Genomic DNA, 17,862 nt, shown 5'->3' with positions numbered 1-17,862 from the left:
CTTTTTTATATCTTACAGTTGTGCACACATACGGGGTTGGCTGCGGAACAATCCTACTCATCTAACACCCCTTCTCCTTGTGACCTATCCCATCGAAACAGTATGTTTCTTGGGCCTACCCTTAGATGAGGTTAATGGTGCCGATCGGTGACTTCACCGCGCCTAACATGGCCTGGCAAACTGCTACTACAATAACAACTGCGGAACTGTGATAATGATACTTGCGCTACGAAGGTCGACTAGTGGCTATAACGTTCCACTCACTAGAAAACACTATAGTCAAAAGGCATATGAATGGCAATATGCTTATAATTGAGGAGATTGGTAATCCCGTACCGTTGAAATATTGTAAGCACGTTGTAACGCATGAGAAAGAATCGATTGTTACGCTTGTAGAATCGAGTTGGAAACAATTTACAAACACGTTATTGCGCCCAGAAAAACCCGTAGCCAGTATGCTAAACTTCGACCTGCCATAAAGTAAAGCAAAAAATATTCATCAGTCCTAGTTATTGAAATTTTAGCTGTAAGTTTTTTAGAAAAATAATATAATATATTTTATAATGTTTAAAATATTATATGTATTATGATAATTAAAAACTAAAAATCAAAAATAGTCGTTAGTAGTGATTACTTGATTGTGGAGGGCAGTTATAAAGAACTCACAGTCACAAACGCATTTTGTAGTTGTTGCAATAGCTAAAATACATTTACATCCATTGCTTGTATTCTGGCGCAGTAGCACATTGTTCAAAAGCGACAATCGTCGTTCATAAGATACTCGAATCGTACCACTCGCAATTCTACATCAATGGCATCTTTAGTAGCATGTGGATCGTTTGCCATAATTTCCATGAGTTTATTTAATAATACCTCCTCAAATTGGGCGTATTTGTCAAAACCTTGAGAGAAATCACGCTCTGTGGTAATTGCTGGTATGACCTCCTCATAAATAGTAATCAGGCAAAGAATTCTTGATCCCTATAACTACATTAAAAAACAAATGTACTGGAAAAGAATTAAATTTGACCATATAATTATTCAATGAATGCCACCTTATTAACTTCTCGCCATAATTGTAATGCATTTGTTTCTATAATTTCTTTTCACACGCAATTCGTCTTGAGATGTGATCTACTGATTTCCGTAATAGGAATCACTTTCACAAGATCAAAATACATTTAAATGTTGTTGCTCCAATGCTATCACACCTAGTAGATTCGCTTTGTTAGCAACCAAATAAATACGTGTACATTGTATTTGATGCTTACCAAGTATGATACTTGCACATGACCATCGAAGTACAAAGCATACTTGTTACGTGGTAATCTTTCGCTAATATGCATTTCTGAGTCCTGGTGCCGGAACATCATAGCCAGAACTTTCTTTGTCTTATATTTTGTGGAAAATATGAAAAACTAACGTTATAATATGGCAATGAAGAAGCAGCTACAAAAACACTTAAAGTCAAGTGCAAAATATTTAGGCATAACGATTGACTCAAAACTCACATGGAAAAAACACATACTGAACAAGAGAAACGATATGAAAAACCAATTCCGACAACTCTACTGGTTACTAGAAAAACAATCAACCCTAAACAAATGATATACCGACTAGAAATTTGGGGGACTGCCAGTAAATCAAACCTAAAAATCATAGAAGTCAATGTAAGATGTAAAGGACAATCACAAACGCAAATTAGTACATAAGAAATAACGATATTCATCGCGAACTTGGCATAGACACTGTCACTGAAACAGTAAAAAGAAACAGTAGTAAGCATATCTTGCGACTACCATATTAGAACACAAAAACTATGAAATGAGAACTTCATCCAAGAAGACTAAAGCGCAAAACACCCACAGATCTTGCTCGTACTGTAATATAAATAAAATTATAGAAAACTATATATAAACACTTTACGCAAATCCCTAAGTTGCATTATTGGCATGTTTTGCATCGTTCATCGGCACAATGTCTATGATTGCTTATTACTGATGCTTTCCATTTCAATTCAACCGGGCTATTCGGGTCATGTTCTTCGATTTCGATGTAACTCAAATATGTTGCTCTCTGGTCAAAATAATGAGACACGTATTTTTTTGTTCGCCCGAAAAAAATTTTTTTCAAGAGTTATCGGCAATTTTGTTTTTCGGCTCAAACTCGATTTTTTTTAATTATATAAGAAACAATTTTTTTTAAATGCCCATAACTTAGTCAAAAATGAACCGATTTTAATAATTCTGGGTTCAAAATGATCGTAATTACTTACACGAGCGACTTCATGTAGAAACAATTGCAAAAAAGTAGTTGAAAATTTTTTATTTAGCAAAAAAGGAAAAAAATTTTAATTTTTTCGAAATTCAATATTTCAAAAAGTGTATTTTTTTTTTATAACTTTTTCCAAATCAAAAGGACATCTCAAACTTTAATAGAGCTGAATGCCTAGTAGCTAAAATGCGTTGTTTTTGAGTAATGAATTTTTGAGTAAAAAACCTGTTTCGCACTTTTTGAATTGAAATGGAAAGCATCTACTACAAATTCTCCAGTCTGATCACAACGGAGAGTAGTGTTGCCAATTTAGCGACTTTGTCGCTAGAATTGACGACTTTTGCTTGAGTCTTGGCGACAAAAAAAAAAGTTTCGACGACAAAAATGATTTGGCGACTTATCTGGCGACTTTTGGAGAGCAAATCAAAACCGATTTAGGCAATAGATACTTTTCTGTCAACTTGATTACCCGTGAATACCCTTTAATATTTTTCCATAAAAATTTAAAATGCCAGTCTTTAATGGACACTTAATAAAATAAAAAAAAAATCCGATCCACAAATTCCTTCATTTTCCCCCTAAAAAAAATCACTTGATTCTTTTGGCTGTCACAGTGGTGTTCCCCCTTAAGGCGTAGCTTTTTTATGACACTTTTTCTTTACTATGCTTAAATACATTTTATAAATCCATTTCAAGACTTTAATTAATAATAATATAGTAAATTGTTATATGATTTGCCTGATTTTATTATAAAAGCGTAATAGTTAATATTATTAATTTTATAAATTTTCAAATTTCCATTTGAATCCAGTACTGGATCAACTTCGTAAATAACTTTTTCAACATTTCTTGAATCACTCATGCTTTCCAATGATATTTTAAAGAGACAAATGTTTTTCAGACACAAATTAACAAAGCATTAGAAAATTTAGCAGATTTATCGAATCATAATAAAAAAACCAGTATTTCAGGAGATTGAAACTAACTTCCGTTGATCTCAAATTTCAGTAGAGTTGGTGTTACTGGTTTAATTATAATTCATTTAAAAATTTTAAGTCCGCAGCTGGTCTCTTGTGCACCTCTCAGAATGAAATTTAGGATCCGCCCCTGATGGAGTTAGCGGCTTTTTTAGCGACTTTTGATATTGGCCCTAGCGACTCAGATTTATTGGCGTTGGCAACACTGACGGAGAGTGTGTTGAAATCGACCTAACATTTTGCGTACTAGCTTCCATCAGCCAGGAAAAAATGCTGGACCACCATTTTTTTCTTCTGTATGCGATGCGGTATTGGGAAAAATTTAAGCGATTTGATCTTCGCACATACACATATTTATTGTCTTCCGTGATCGTGCAAGGACGTGGTAGATTTATTTGGATTGTTTGATTTCATTGATTTCGGATTTTCACCAAAAGTGGTAGATAACATGCAGACAATATTACTGCCTTTACATTTCACCGAACGTATGCCAGTGTTTCTCATCGCAATTGATTGCCGTTACCCCTTCCTATTGACTTGAAGATTTTTTATGCACCAATTGGTGGAATACGATTTTCGCGGATTGTTCCCGTAGCAATATATCCGCATGATTTGAGATACGTCAACAAAAGATAATTTGTAAACAGGTTATCAAAGAAAAATGAAAATGACAGCGATTTCAATGTATCAGCAAAATAATCGATCATACTTACCAAAGAAGCGGATTCCTTAGTAAATTTCGAAGTTCATTCATTTTATGAGATGCTTACATCCATGTCTATCAAAATGTCATACTTTCAGCGAAAGAAAGGTTTAGTTCGGCATGAAAATGTTCAGTCATTTTCGCTTTCAAATGATCAGTAAGAGCATGCAATTCCCTCATTTTGTCGGCATTTGTGCCGTTTTTTCAGGAATTCATGGAATTGTCTTCGAAGTGGAGGCTTTTTTAAAATTTCTCGAAATCATGGTGTCAAGATGCATATAAAAAATGGAGGATCAACCAGTATAATCCAATCGTATAACACCTCCAAAGCGAAAGCGGTTACGTAAAGTGCAGCCGAAATCTTTAAATATTGGATTACCGCTAGGGAACAAGGAAGGATTATTTGAATGGGTGAACAATGATTCACCATCGCTTGTTCCCAGTGCCAAGTTACGAACAATTTGAAGAGTTTGTTGATGACATAATTGTTAGCAAATTGCAGTATATGTTATCGAACAAAATAGGCCAAATCCAAATATAACAGTCGGCAAACTTCGAGCATCTAACGGTATATTGATCATTCCAGGCTGCAATTATCTCGCGAGTTACATAAATTTGTGAAGACAGGATAAAGCCATTCGAAATAATCTTGTAATCTTACTTCTGCTTCATCCAGTTCTTGAATGTAATCAAGCATTTGTTGCAACGACAGCCCTCTTGAAGCCTAATTTATACATTCCAACAAAATATGAATGAATAAATATATTATATACACACGTTTACAAACAAAAGCACAGAAAATATGGAATACGAAAAAAAACATTTAACGACTTAAGTGAAATGTAAAAAAATAGACAAACAAAAATTTGTTGTAAAACAACAACAAATTTGCGTGTCATAGTTTATTTATTTATTATCTACCAGTTAGTGTAATTGTTATTAAAATGGTTTGAAAAATATTGATATGAATACTTGAGGACGTGCATTCCGGAAAACGGGAATTATTAACTTTTTTTGTTACCTCGATTTGACATGCGATAGCTTCGCTAATTAAACTCAGAACAATTTTTTTTTTTGGATAATCCGCAAATATTTGTTTCTTCAACATTTCTTTACATCAATCGTTACATTTGTGGTATCCAACGAAGACAAATCGTCTTAACGACCAAATCTTCATGCAATATTGAATGTAAGCTGGTCCCTCTAATGCCCAAAATGCCTTTATCTCGTGATATATCACATGATGACCTTGCGTAATTCATTAATGTACTATAAAACATAAATTGTTTTTGCACGCCAACCGTTTTTGGACGGCCTGCACTAAATTCATGCTGCAAGGATCGAGAGCCATGTAAGAACTCATTGTATCAGCTTTAATTGTGGTGCTTCAATGACAAAAGTCGAAGTAGTCTGTCTGAAAAAAAGAAATAATAAAGCTCGTAAGCGAAAACATTCCATCGGGTCTCTTTTTTAGCTGCATGAGAACTACCGATATCGATAACTATGCTTTGACAGCTAGTAATGACATTTCTGTTCAGTAAGGTTTTACAAGTAAATCTGAATCGTCAAGAACAATGTTTCCAAATTGTGAAAAGTCGCTTTGAATGTATCTTTCGAAATGAGGAAGGAGGTGCGTTACAGTGAATGACGAGCTCTAGTGAGTGCTGCGGACATATGCCACATATCATATTCAAGAAATAAGTGCCAGATTATAAAAAAAATCCAACAATATTTCTGTTTTCTTAAAAACAACACCCGATATGTAAGTTTATGGTAAAAAATACCGAACTTTTCTATAAAAATATCAAATTACACCTCATCACACGTAGTGTTGCAAAGGCGCAAAATATAAAAGGCAAACCTCATATTTGTATGTATGTAAATGATGTATATATATACATCAAAATAATAAAATAAAAATAAATAATTGGCGCGTACACTTCCATTAGATGTTTGGCCGAGCCCCTCCTCCTATTTGTGGTGTGCGTCTTGATGTTGTTTTTTGAATGGAGGGGCCTATATTTTTTATGAGTAGCTTTTTCAAGGAAGAAATACATTCGGAGGTTTGCTAGTGCCTGCCGAAGAGCGACCGCTATTAAAAAAACCGTTTCTATCTTTTTACTGTTTCATGCACGGAGATTCAAACCTAGGCACTCCGAATGGTAATCACGCACCAACACATTCGGCTACGGCGGCTGCATATACAGTGAGTCACAGTCAAAGTGAGCCACACTTCCTAGTCATCAGATTTAGTAGAAATTTGTTTAAAAATACCACAGATTGGAAAAAGGTTTATGTGTTTTTATTGTTTGAATATTAGCTTCAATAATTCATCGCTTACATGAAGAACTTTCTTTGTTTATTATAAAAAAATGAACAAAAACTAAAATAGTTCACAAATCTATCTCACAGTGAAAGTGAGCCACCTTAGCTGAACTGAACTTAAATAACAAATTAATACTTTGTTGGGCCACCTTTGGCGGAAATAACGGCTTTTAGATGTCGGGGAATTGATTTTAATAACTTATAGGTATATGTGGAAGGCATTGCACGCCACTCGTCTTGTAAGGCATCTAAAAGACTTTGTTTTGAAGAAATGCTATGTTTCCGCAGGTTTTGGTCAAGACGGAACCATAAGTTTTCAATTATATTTATATCTGGAGACTGCGGTGGTACTTCCAATACGTGGGGGCAGTTATATAATAGATATTCCCGCGCAACAAACGACTTGTGCTTAGGATCATTGTCCTGGTAAAAATAGAAGTCGCCTTCGATCCCTAGTTTTTCGACACTTGGCTTAAGATTTTGCTTCAAAACGTCTATATAAACGTATTTATCCATTATGCCTGGAATATGTTGAAGATTTCCAGTTCCACCACCTGCCATGCAACCCCAAACCATGACGGAGCCACAGCCGTGCTTCATATTGGGAGTTAGGTTTTTCGGCTGAAACTCAGTGTTTTTTTTATCGCCATACCATCTTCTTACCGTCAGAGCCAAATAAGTTAAATTTACTTTCGTCTGTAAAGAGAACCTTCAAAAATATTATTATAGCCTCTACGTTGCATTATACCGTTATGAACCTTTTGCCAGAAACTCATATCCTTGTAGTCATATTTCAGCGCAAACTCCAACCTTTTTTTCGATTTTTGCTGCTAATAAATGGCTTGTTTCTGGCCGTACGACCATTATAACCATGCTTTCTGAGAACTCTTCTTACAGTTTCGGCGTTAACGTGGATATTTAGCTGCTCCTCAACCATCTTCGTCAATTTTGGAGCACTAAGATGAGGATTTTTCTTCACTTCCCGCAAAATAAATGCCTCGTCCCTTTCTGAAAACGTCTTTTTTATGCTTTCTTTCTGCTTGTTTCCTACTCTTCCTCCTCTAGTAAAGCGATGTATGATGTGCTGGACAGTTCCTCGACTTTTATTCACATATTCCGAAATTTTTCTTTGGGATTTTCCTTTTTTAAAAAGATCAATTACTAACTGTCTAATTTCAACACTTGTTTGTCGACCCATCTTTATAACCCGCTTGATAATAAACAACTAAAACACTAAGAATAAAATGCAAGCGAAAATTAATATCCAAAAATACATATCCCGTTATTTTAAAAGAAACAAGGTTAGGTGGCTCACTTTGAGTGTGACGTTAGTTTGTGCGTTTGGTTTTGTTCTTCATTATTACTCTTACTTCGGCAGCAAACAAACAGAAAAAATACAGTTAATAGGACTATGAATAAGTTCGTGCGGTTTTACAACAGATGGCGTAACTTGATTATTATTCCATCGATCCACATTTCCAAACATTCATTGGAGAGCTACTGTCGTAAGGCACAAACGTCAGTATAAGTTTTTTATTTGAAGCGTAAACAACAATATTTTTACCACACTTGAAAATGTCGAATTTCGTGCCAAATAATGTGTTTTTGCGGGGAATTCTTCTTCATTATTTTAATATGAAGAAAAAAGCAGCCGAAAGTCATCGTATCTTGGTGGAAGTTTATGGTGAGCATGCTCTAGCTGAGCGAACGTGCCAGAAGTGGTTTGCACGCTTTAAAAGTGGTGATTTTGGCTTGGAAGACGAAGAACGCGAGGGTGCGCCGCCAAAGTTCATGGATACCGATTTGGAGGAATTGCTCGATCAAGATCCGGCTCAAACGCAAGAAGAGGTTGCAAAAACTTTGGGAGTTGATCAATCAACCATTTCCAAACGTTTAAAAGCCATGGGAATGATCCGAAAGGTAGGCCATTGGGTGCCGTATGAATTGAAGCCAAGAGACGTTGAACGCCGTTTTATGGCATGCGAACAACTGCTTCAACGGCACAAAAGAAAGGGTTTTTTGCATCGAATTGTGACTGGCGATGAAAAGTGGGTCCATTACGACAATCCAAAACGTCGGGCAACGTATGGATACCCTGGCCATGCTTCAACATCGACGTCGGCGCAGAATATTCATGGCCTGAAGGTTATGCTGTGTATCTGGTGGGACCAGCTGGGTGTTGTGTATTATGAGCTACTGAAACCGAATGAAACGATTACGGGGGATGTCTACCGACGACAATTGATGCGTTTGAGCCGAGCACTGCGAGAAAAACGGCCGCAATACGCCGATAGACACGACAAAGTTATTTTGCAACATGACAATGCTCGGCCACATGTTGCACAAGTGGTCAAAACATACTTAGAAACGCTCAAATGGGATGTCCTACCCCACCCGCCGTATAGTCCAGACCTTGCGCCATCCGATTACTATCTCTTCCGATCGATGCAACATGGCCTGGCTGACCAGCACTTCCGTAATTACGATGAAGTCAAAAAATGGATCGATTCGTGGATTGCGGCAAAACCGACCGAATTTTTCACAAAGGGAATCCGTGAATTGCCAGAAAGATGGGAAAAAGTAGTAGTAAGCGATGGACAATACTTTGAATATTAAATTTGTAACCATTTTACGTCAATAAAGTTTCAAATTTCGAAAAAAAACCGCACGAACTTATTCATAGTCCATTAGATTGCACAAGCATGCTCACTTGATAAAGTTGACAAAAAATAATGGGTGTTTGAAAGTATTTACAAATTTTTTAAACAAATATCTTCAAGGAATTGGTGGCTCACTTTGACTGTGACTCACTGTACATACGAGTATAACATATGGGCATGTTAGGTCCCTAACATATAGATAACATTAGTTTTATTGCATTCACCTCTTTTTCAGTTAGTACTAACCTTAAAAAGACAACCGATAGGTCGTGAGTTGTTGTGCCAACAGTGACTCTGCTTTTATTGTTTTCAAGGCAAAAAAAATAAATTTTGCTTCATCAAATCTAAAAAAAATTTTGCCGGTAAGAAATTTTGCTCGAATGCAGAGGTTATCGCTGAAACTGAAGCCTATTTTGAGGCAAAACATAAATCGTTCTACAAAAGTGGTACTGAAATGGTAAAGCGGTACTGGAAGGATAGATGAATAAAGCTAATTTTGAACAAAAAGTGTTTTCTTTGTTAGACCTGGAACTTTTCAGCCCATGTGTTGCCCATGTTCAATAAAGGTGATGATGGCAAATCGTACCGGATTCAATTTTTTGCTAATACGAGTAAAAACAAAAAGTTTTATGAACGTGGGATTATGATACTACCTGAAAGATGGCAAAAGGTCATTGATCAAAATGAGCAATACATTACAGAATAAAGTTATTTAGTTCCATTGTCTTTGGGTTTCTAAAAAAATACGCATTTCCTTAGTTGCCAACCCAATATATTAGTTTGTGCAAATGGTGTAAAATTGTTTTGGTTGATCTGGGCGATGCTACGACTTTTAACATGCCGGTCAATTTCGATTATACGAGTATCTGTGATTTTATCGACATTTTCGGTCATTTACTTTCACGTAATTAGCTGTATCGGCACCATAAACACGATTCACAATTTCAGCGGTCTGGCTTACATTTCCGCCTTTATGAAAGAAAAACTGTAAAATGTACCAATTTTTTTCTTTCTTGACTTCCATTGTTACCTGTAACTCACAACTGAATGGAACAAACAAAAAACGGCGAAAGTCAGACAGAGAAATGTCAACTTGACAGCAAGCATAAAGTTTAAATTGTTCGATCGATGCTTTACGAGATATCGATCACTACAGCCATATACCGGGAAAATAATGAAGTTCTAGAAAAAGTACAAATACTGGAAAGCTGTAAACTGGAAAATGGTCTGATGAGACCCGTATTAACCGTTTCCAGCCGGTTGGCACCAACCGCATGAAAAGCTGCAAAGCATCAAGTAAAACAAACGATGAAGCTGGCGGTGGTAGTCTTATGGTGGTCGGCTGCTCCAGGTAGTGGATTAGAGCCGATTTACACAGGGAGACATCTGGAAAGGAGACACTGGAAATTCTCTTTTAATGTTTCATTCGCGGTCACACGGGCAAAATTGTTTTCGGCCACATTTTGACGTTTATTCCTTTGGCATCTTCTGGTTCGGATATATTCTACAACCCGCAACATGTAAAGCGGAGAACGTTCGTCAACAGTTTCGTAAATATTTCAATGAAGAATGCAAACTGGTTAAATAACACCGTGCAACACTGAAAATACACCTGATAAATTACTCACTGTATGTTGTTTATATGGTCGAATAATGCATAAAAATATTTTTGTTATATTTTTTGTACCCTCCAATTTTTATTTATTTATAAAAAACCGTTTTTTCAGACTTTGCGCGGTAATCTACGGATATCTCAGTCATTTTTCAACGATTTTCAATATTTTATGTTTTGAAAAGGATATTGTCAGACCTTTCAAATGATGTACAACAAGTAATTATTCAAACTAGTTAGTTGTGATTTTTATTTGATTAAAGCTGGAGAAAGTGCTTTTTTATCATTTTTTTAATTTTAACAATTTTTTATTGCATAATTTTACAACAAAATTAAAGATGTTTGTTAATATTCTTTGAGTGCATTTATTAACGAAGAAATTAATGTATTACTTTCAATAATCGGGAAAAAATTGCGTAAACTACGCTAGTTTTCCATAAATAGAAAAAAACGCCTTGAATATCTATCCATAGTTTTTGTCTTTAATGATTGTTTACTTGGAAAAATCACTGCATTCTTTATGTATTGACAATAAATGTTTGACAATGACAATTTATCATAAATTACAAATGAAAGGTTTACGTGTTTCTACATAATTTTGCGACCTAATTTTCGCGCGATTTCTGAGGCGCAGAGACCCTCCTCCTCCCACGCAGTAATTTTACCTCTCTCTAATTCGGTAAGTTTTGAACAAACAAACACAAAAATACCACGATGAAAAGTTGTTGTTTATTGATACTAAGGAGAATAACAGTATTATTCCATATATTCATTTATTTTTACAGAGTACCTACATATTTTTGGAGTAAAGATTAAATATTCATGTTATGTGTCCTATAGTTATGAAACGCACCTTAGGCTGAAACAGCTATTAGACCAGTCTTTGGTTGGCAGTGCCTTTTTATCTCCTTCTTCCAAAATCGCGTTTTTCTCAAGTGTGTTTTTTTGTTAAAATTGTTTATAAGTTATTTAAAGATGTGTGACAAACGCAAGAAATTGCGTAAATTGAAAAACGTTTCCTCGGAAAAAACAAAATACATACATACATATGTTGGCGGATTACTGTTGGTCGCTCAAACGCGAGACGAGCGATTCTTCTTTAAAACGACGAAGGTCGGGTAAACATTTTTAGAAAAAGTTAGGTATGTAAAATCAACAAAAAAATTTATATAAAAAGCAGTATGATTGTTCTTTTTACTCCAAGTCAGAACAACTTCATCCCAATTTTCAAAGTTGACAAAAAATGTATGACCAATATTGTACACACTGCAATACACATGATGGCCCTTATTTTCTATTAACGAAAAACTAGCGTAGTTTACGCAATTTTTGTCCGATTATTGAAAGTAATACATTAATTTCTTCGTTAATAAATGCACTCAAAGAATATTAACAAACATCTTTAATTTTGTTGTAAAATTATGCAATAAAAAATTGTTAAAATTAAAAAAATGATAAAAAAACACTTTCTCCAGGTTTAATCAAATAATAATCACAACTAACTAGTTTGAATAATTACTTGTTGTACATCATTTGAAAGGTCTGACAATATTCTTTTCAAAACATATAAAATATTGAATATCGGTGAAAAAATGACTGAGATATCCGTAGATTACCGCGCAAAGTCTGAAAAAACGGTTTTTTATAAATAAATAAAAATTGGAGGGTACAAAAAATATAACAAAAATATTTTTATGCATTATTCGACCATATTTCGTTTTTTTTTTTGTAGCACAGTGTAATAAATAGTTTTATGTTGGTTTTTTATTATTTATTTATTTTTTTGAATAAAACAAAATTAAATTAAAAATACTTCATATATGAATAATTAACTTAAAATTAACTTGAGTATCTAGAAATGGTGAAGAACTAGAATTCAACATAAACATGCCACATAAGTTTTTTAAATCATGCCTGCTTTACTAGCAAAAATAATCCTGCATTTCCCAAGCAGCGTTCTGATGTTTGTCATGATTGATTTCTTCCGTTTGATTGAACAGATCTCAGAACTTTCTCCCACAAAAGAAGAAAACAATGGAAGCAACTGTCAAAAATTGCTTTAAGATTGGAAATGCGAATAAGAAGCACAAAGCGTGTCGCCAGTACGGCAGACAAATTCCCTCCTTCTCCCCCGAACAAAATGTTTCCCTACCAAATGTTTCCCTGTGTAAATGGGCATATATTGATTCATTGCGGCGAATATTCGGGATAATGAAAAAATTAGACTATTTCAATATCTTATAGATCAATTTTCGGGATTTTGCTGACTTAAGCACATATCGAACAGAAGTGGTTTTATTTCAGCAAACAAACAAACAATGATAGCTGCAGATTTTGCAATTAACTAGAAGAGAGGGAAACTCTAGAACACCTTCCATGTCCTGCCCTGCATTAGCTAGAACCCGAATGAAATGTTTAGAAGCTCTACAATATGAGAAGTTAGAATGTCTCTCAGGGTGAGAGCTTCAGAGCTTACTTAGATTCGCAAAAGACGCAGGTCTATTAACTACAAGAAGCCTACTACAAGGAAACGTAAGGGTCAAGCTTCATCTGGTACCACTAAGAACCAATAGGTCTATGTGATGACTTTCAGCCGGTCAGGTCATCCAAACCTAACCTTATTTCAGCGAATCCAAAAAGTGCCACAAAAATTGTAAAAATTAGGACTTCCAGATTGTTTTATGGCTATTCTAAAGAAACGGCTAGCATCTTACGAAATGGCTCTAACGAATATCGATAACTATTGTCAGAGTTCAGAAGGAATGGTGTGATGATAGTTGCAATTTTTCGAACGGGTCATCTGTAAGTTAATTACAGGGAATTTGAGGAACACTATTTTTGTTCGAGAATACCTTATCACATCCTTTTGGAGCGATAAGATGTAGTTGATTTCAACACGCAGTATCTGACGAGTTCTGATGCTTTCGAACTAATCAAGTTCACTTTGTGTCCAATCGTATGTTTTCGACACATACAAATTATTAGTTGCTTGTTAATTTGTAAGTTTGAGTATATGCGGATTGTTTATGGTAAATATCAATGTGATGTCCTCCTCATTTTCATCGCAACCTATGAAGTTATGTATATTATTAGGAACTACTGTTAATATTAGAAATCAATACTTTGTTTTACTTTTTTATTGACAATTGTATTAACAGTTAACTATAAAATACAATGAGCTTATAGCAATGGCTACTGTGGCCTTAAGCTAAAAAATCAATGCTTACTTGAGTCATTTATTATTATAATTATAAATCATACTCATTTTGGAAGCACAGCCCTCTTAAAAGTTTCCCTTTTTCACTTGTATTGGCATTTAAATAACGCAACGAAAAGTAAATATTCCATACAATCGCAAAGCCTTCAGCGCAAACATGAAAATAAATAAATTAGCTTAATTGAAGCAAAGAAGAAAGATCTGAACACACCAGTAAAGATTTCCGATTGTTCTTCATCAGCATCTGAAATTGACTGCTCACAGTTCGACGCACATTCATCCCGGTATTACATCAATGGCTTTATTGGCGGGATCTTGCACCGTGGACTTTTGTTTGTTTCTTAACATACAATTTGCATTAGAGGGACCAAGATTTGAGTCCGTTGGAGTTGTGAAAGCGGCATGCGTTCTAAAGGAGGTGGCAGAAGAAGATTTTCAGTGATTAAATATTGCTGGAAATATGTACATATGTATATAGGAAATCAAAATAATTTTTTTACAGCGTTAGTTTAATTATTTAGTAATCCTAGAAATGAGCAAATACATTTTCTTTTCAAAGGGTTGCATCTCTCAAAAGGATTACAAGTTTTCCACTTAAGGGGTTACATCTAGTTAGAATTTTCAAAAAATCGATTTTTTTTTTTATTTCATTTTTGTAATGTACATATATTTAAGTAAACACTATGAAAATTTCAAGTCATTCCGAAGATTATTTTTGAAGTTATACGCATAAATGTAACGACGCGTCAGAGCACTTTAAATTAGCTTTTAAAACTTTAACCTTGTTTTTCTCAAAACTGTGTTTTGAAAGTCGGTGATCACGATTTCTCGGAAACGGCTAAACCGGTTAGTCTGAAATTTTTACACCGGCTTCTGAACTATATTTTCTAGTACTTAATCGAAGCTTTTTTAAAACCGATAAACATTTTTTTGTTTATACACAATTTAAGGCCAAAACTATTCCAAAAAATAGATTTTTTTTTTGAGAAGCCACCATTTTGTCAATAAATTTTTTTTGCTTATTCCTTCGATTAATTACAAGAATATACAATACTTTAATCAAATCCGTTAGGTTTTTTCATTTCAGATAATCCACTTCGGAGATATAGTGGTCACCGTGAAACGTCTTTTTTTGGAGGGGTTCCTGGAAATCTGCTGTAGCAGCTATAAAAACTGTTATTCTTGCAAATAAAATTTTTTTAAATATTATTCAAAGTTACCATAATATGTGTACAAAGGCTTAAAACAATTAATTTAGAAGTTTTCTCAGGAAATTTTTTTTAAAAACCTCATTTTTCAGGGCTTCTAACTAGATGTAACCCCTTAAATCTGATTGATACTTGAATTATAACATTCCACTGAACAGGTGCGGTTTCTCTCTAGAATCTCGAGGAAACTTAATTCAGAATTGAGCAAAGAAACTGTGGCGGCTGATTACAAGTAAAACATCAGCTATAAATAAAGATATTAATTTCGTTTTCATTTATATGCAGGGTGATATATTTGCTGGAATAAATGATGGGATACTTAGCAGAGCGGAAGCTCTCGCTGCAGTGGATATGGGTAAACATCAAGCCACACATCATCACAGTCAAATGCCGGCTCAAATCAAGCATGATGTTATGTATCACCATCATAGCATGGCTGGACCGCCCCAACGACCACTTCAGGTATGAGATTTATAGTCATTAGACAATATGTAAAACGATTTTCCAATAAGTCATTGATAACGTTTATGCTATTTAATGTCTGCTAGTTATTCAGCCGAGATTTTCCATACAATTTCCTGATCGTTTGAGTTTAATTTTAATACGCAACTGATTCACAAACAATCTTTAACTTATCATATGGGCTGTATTTCATACAAGCGCATTCATTTGATCCTTTGAATTATCAGATGATGCTCACTGATTACTCTTAAGTTATTGGTAAGCGTTTAGAGAAAGTGTGATTTATACACTAACGGTTTAACTGGGTATCGGTTAAGTGATATACAGGGTCCGGCACTCAAAGTGTAATCAACCTCACACATCTCGCGCAGCTGATGTGCGAGCATCAGCTGTCTGTTAGTTGGCTAAATGACAGTCTAGAGTATTGTTTACAAGCGCGCGGAAGCATTTTGCCGAGAATAAACGCGAAAAAAGAAAAGTAATGGATTTCAAACATAATAGTGTGATTGCATTATATTTGGCTGAAAAATCACAACCAGCGATTGTTCGTGAACTCGACCACGTTAAAGTTAATAAAGTTTTTTTTATCGCATCATTACTAGTTACAATGATACTGGTAGCATCGCGAAACGTCATGGAGGTGGTCGTCAAAAGACTGCAGCGTCACGGGAAATGGTTCAAAAAGTGAAGCAGCAACTTCAGCGAAATCACCCACGAAATGCCAATCAAATGGCGAAATAACTGAAAATATCTGACCGTAGCATCCGTCTCATACTGAAAAATTTACTCAATGTCAAGCCTTACGAAATCCAAAAGCAGCAACAAGTTAGGCTTGAGATATCGAAGGAGTTGTTTCGCTTGACCGAAAGCGGTCATTTTCCGAACATTGTGTTTTCTGACGAAAAAATTTTTCAAATTGAGCAATTCATAAACTCTCAAAATGATAGGGTTTACTTGACCGATCGTTTATATGACAGTTTGAGTCATCGATTGGCCACCAGGAGGCAGCACCGGTAACAGGTAATGGTTTGGGCCGCTGTATCGTTTTCATCGAGTCTAGCGTCAATGTAAATGCGAAATATTATCGGGAAAGTATTCTGGAGGTTGCTTTAAAGGCGTCGGCAGACAAACATTTCGGTGGCAGGTCATGGACGTTTTAACAGGACTCAGGACCGTCTCACAATGCTCGAGTAAACCAAGAATGACTAAAAAACAACGTTCCGAACTGCATAACGTCCACACAATGGCTCTCAAATTCACCAGATGCGAATCCTATGGATTATTCTCTTTGGCCCATTTCGGAGAACAAGGTCCGAACTAAAAGTGGGCCAAAATACCTTCAAGTCACATTCGGGCATCTTGTTATTCGTTTCTGGACCGTTTCAAGGCCATAGTCAAGGTAAAAGGTGGTCATATCGAGTAAATGGATTCTTAATTTTGTACTATTTTCACACATTTTTTACTTACTTTGAATAAAATTAATTTTCCAAACTAAATTTACGGCTTTTTTAATAGGTTACACTTCGAGTGCCGGACCTTGTAGTGCATCTGGAATTTTTTTCTCTTGGACCGCCATCGATTCTGCATTCTTGTCCGCCTGAGTCACTACATACTATATTAGATGAATCATTGCTTAAGTTCGCTCCAATTTGCAGTATTTTAGTTTTAATGGAGAACATGTAAACTTTAGTAGCTAAATTGCTTGAATTGCTAAGAAATATTTGCTTTTTTTGAGGTAGTGTCCTATTCAAAGTATGATACATACATATCCGCATTCAATTTGATATCAACAATCACCATTGTTTTGTTCAGCTTTCAATTCCTAACATTCAATTTCGGATTATTGGTGTATTTCCTAATGTGCACCATATTACACACTACAGGCATGCACATATGTATGTATACATGTAGAAACTTCCACTTAAATTCTAGCTAGTATTGTATTTAACGAGTTGTCTGTGTTGTGGATACTGTCTCGTCATGCTCTATTGCTCGAAACAGGTTGTGTAATTTGATTACAATCAAGAAGCAATCGAAATTCGTGTCCAACCCCTTGAAATGAGGTTTAATATAATTAACGGCACGAATCATGTCCTTACCTGACAAACGACCGTCACGTGGCTATTTCCCAAAAGGCTTACTATACATGTTATAATTTTAATTTTATTAAAGAAATATTTGGTATTATATAATATTGCGTCATGCATTCTGTTTCAATCAATGACTCGAACATCTTCTAGTCAATGTACCTACCACCTATAGGAACATGTATTTCTTCATATTTACTAAATATCATTTGCATAGTTTAAGAAGAAAAGTTGTTAAGTTAAGCGTTTTAAATTTTACGGAAAATCTGCAAATGAGATTATATATATTCCAACATAGGCAGTTTATAAAAATTAGAAAGTAGATGAAAAATATTTC

General features: G+C 35.0%; 1 protein-coding gene across 3 annotated transcripts in view; it reads left to right on the top strand.

Moving 5' to 3' along the window:
• LOC129238559 (inhibitory POU protein) overlaps window positions 1-17,862 on the top strand; it is a 168,117-nt gene that overhangs the window by 59,522 nt on the left and 90,733 nt on the right. For all 3 annotated transcript variants that reach the window (XM_054873618.1, XM_054873617.1, XM_054873619.1), the window contains exon 3: window positions 15,262-15,438. In XM_054873618.1, coding sequence (XP_054729593.1) covers window positions 15,262-15,438 — 177 coding nt within the window. The remainder of the gene's footprint in view (window positions 1-15,261; window positions 15,439-17,862) is intronic.

The sequence above is a fragment of the Anastrepha obliqua genome, chromosome 2 (assembly GCF_027943255.1).
Source record: "Anastrepha obliqua isolate idAnaObli1 chromosome 2, idAnaObli1_1.0, whole genome shotgun sequence".
In the NCBI taxonomy this organism is placed as follows: domain Eukaryota; kingdom Metazoa; phylum Arthropoda; class Insecta; order Diptera; family Tephritidae; genus Anastrepha; species Anastrepha obliqua.
The sequence above is the reverse complement of the archived record's forward strand: the minus strand, read 5'-3'. Positions and strand labels throughout refer to the sequence as shown.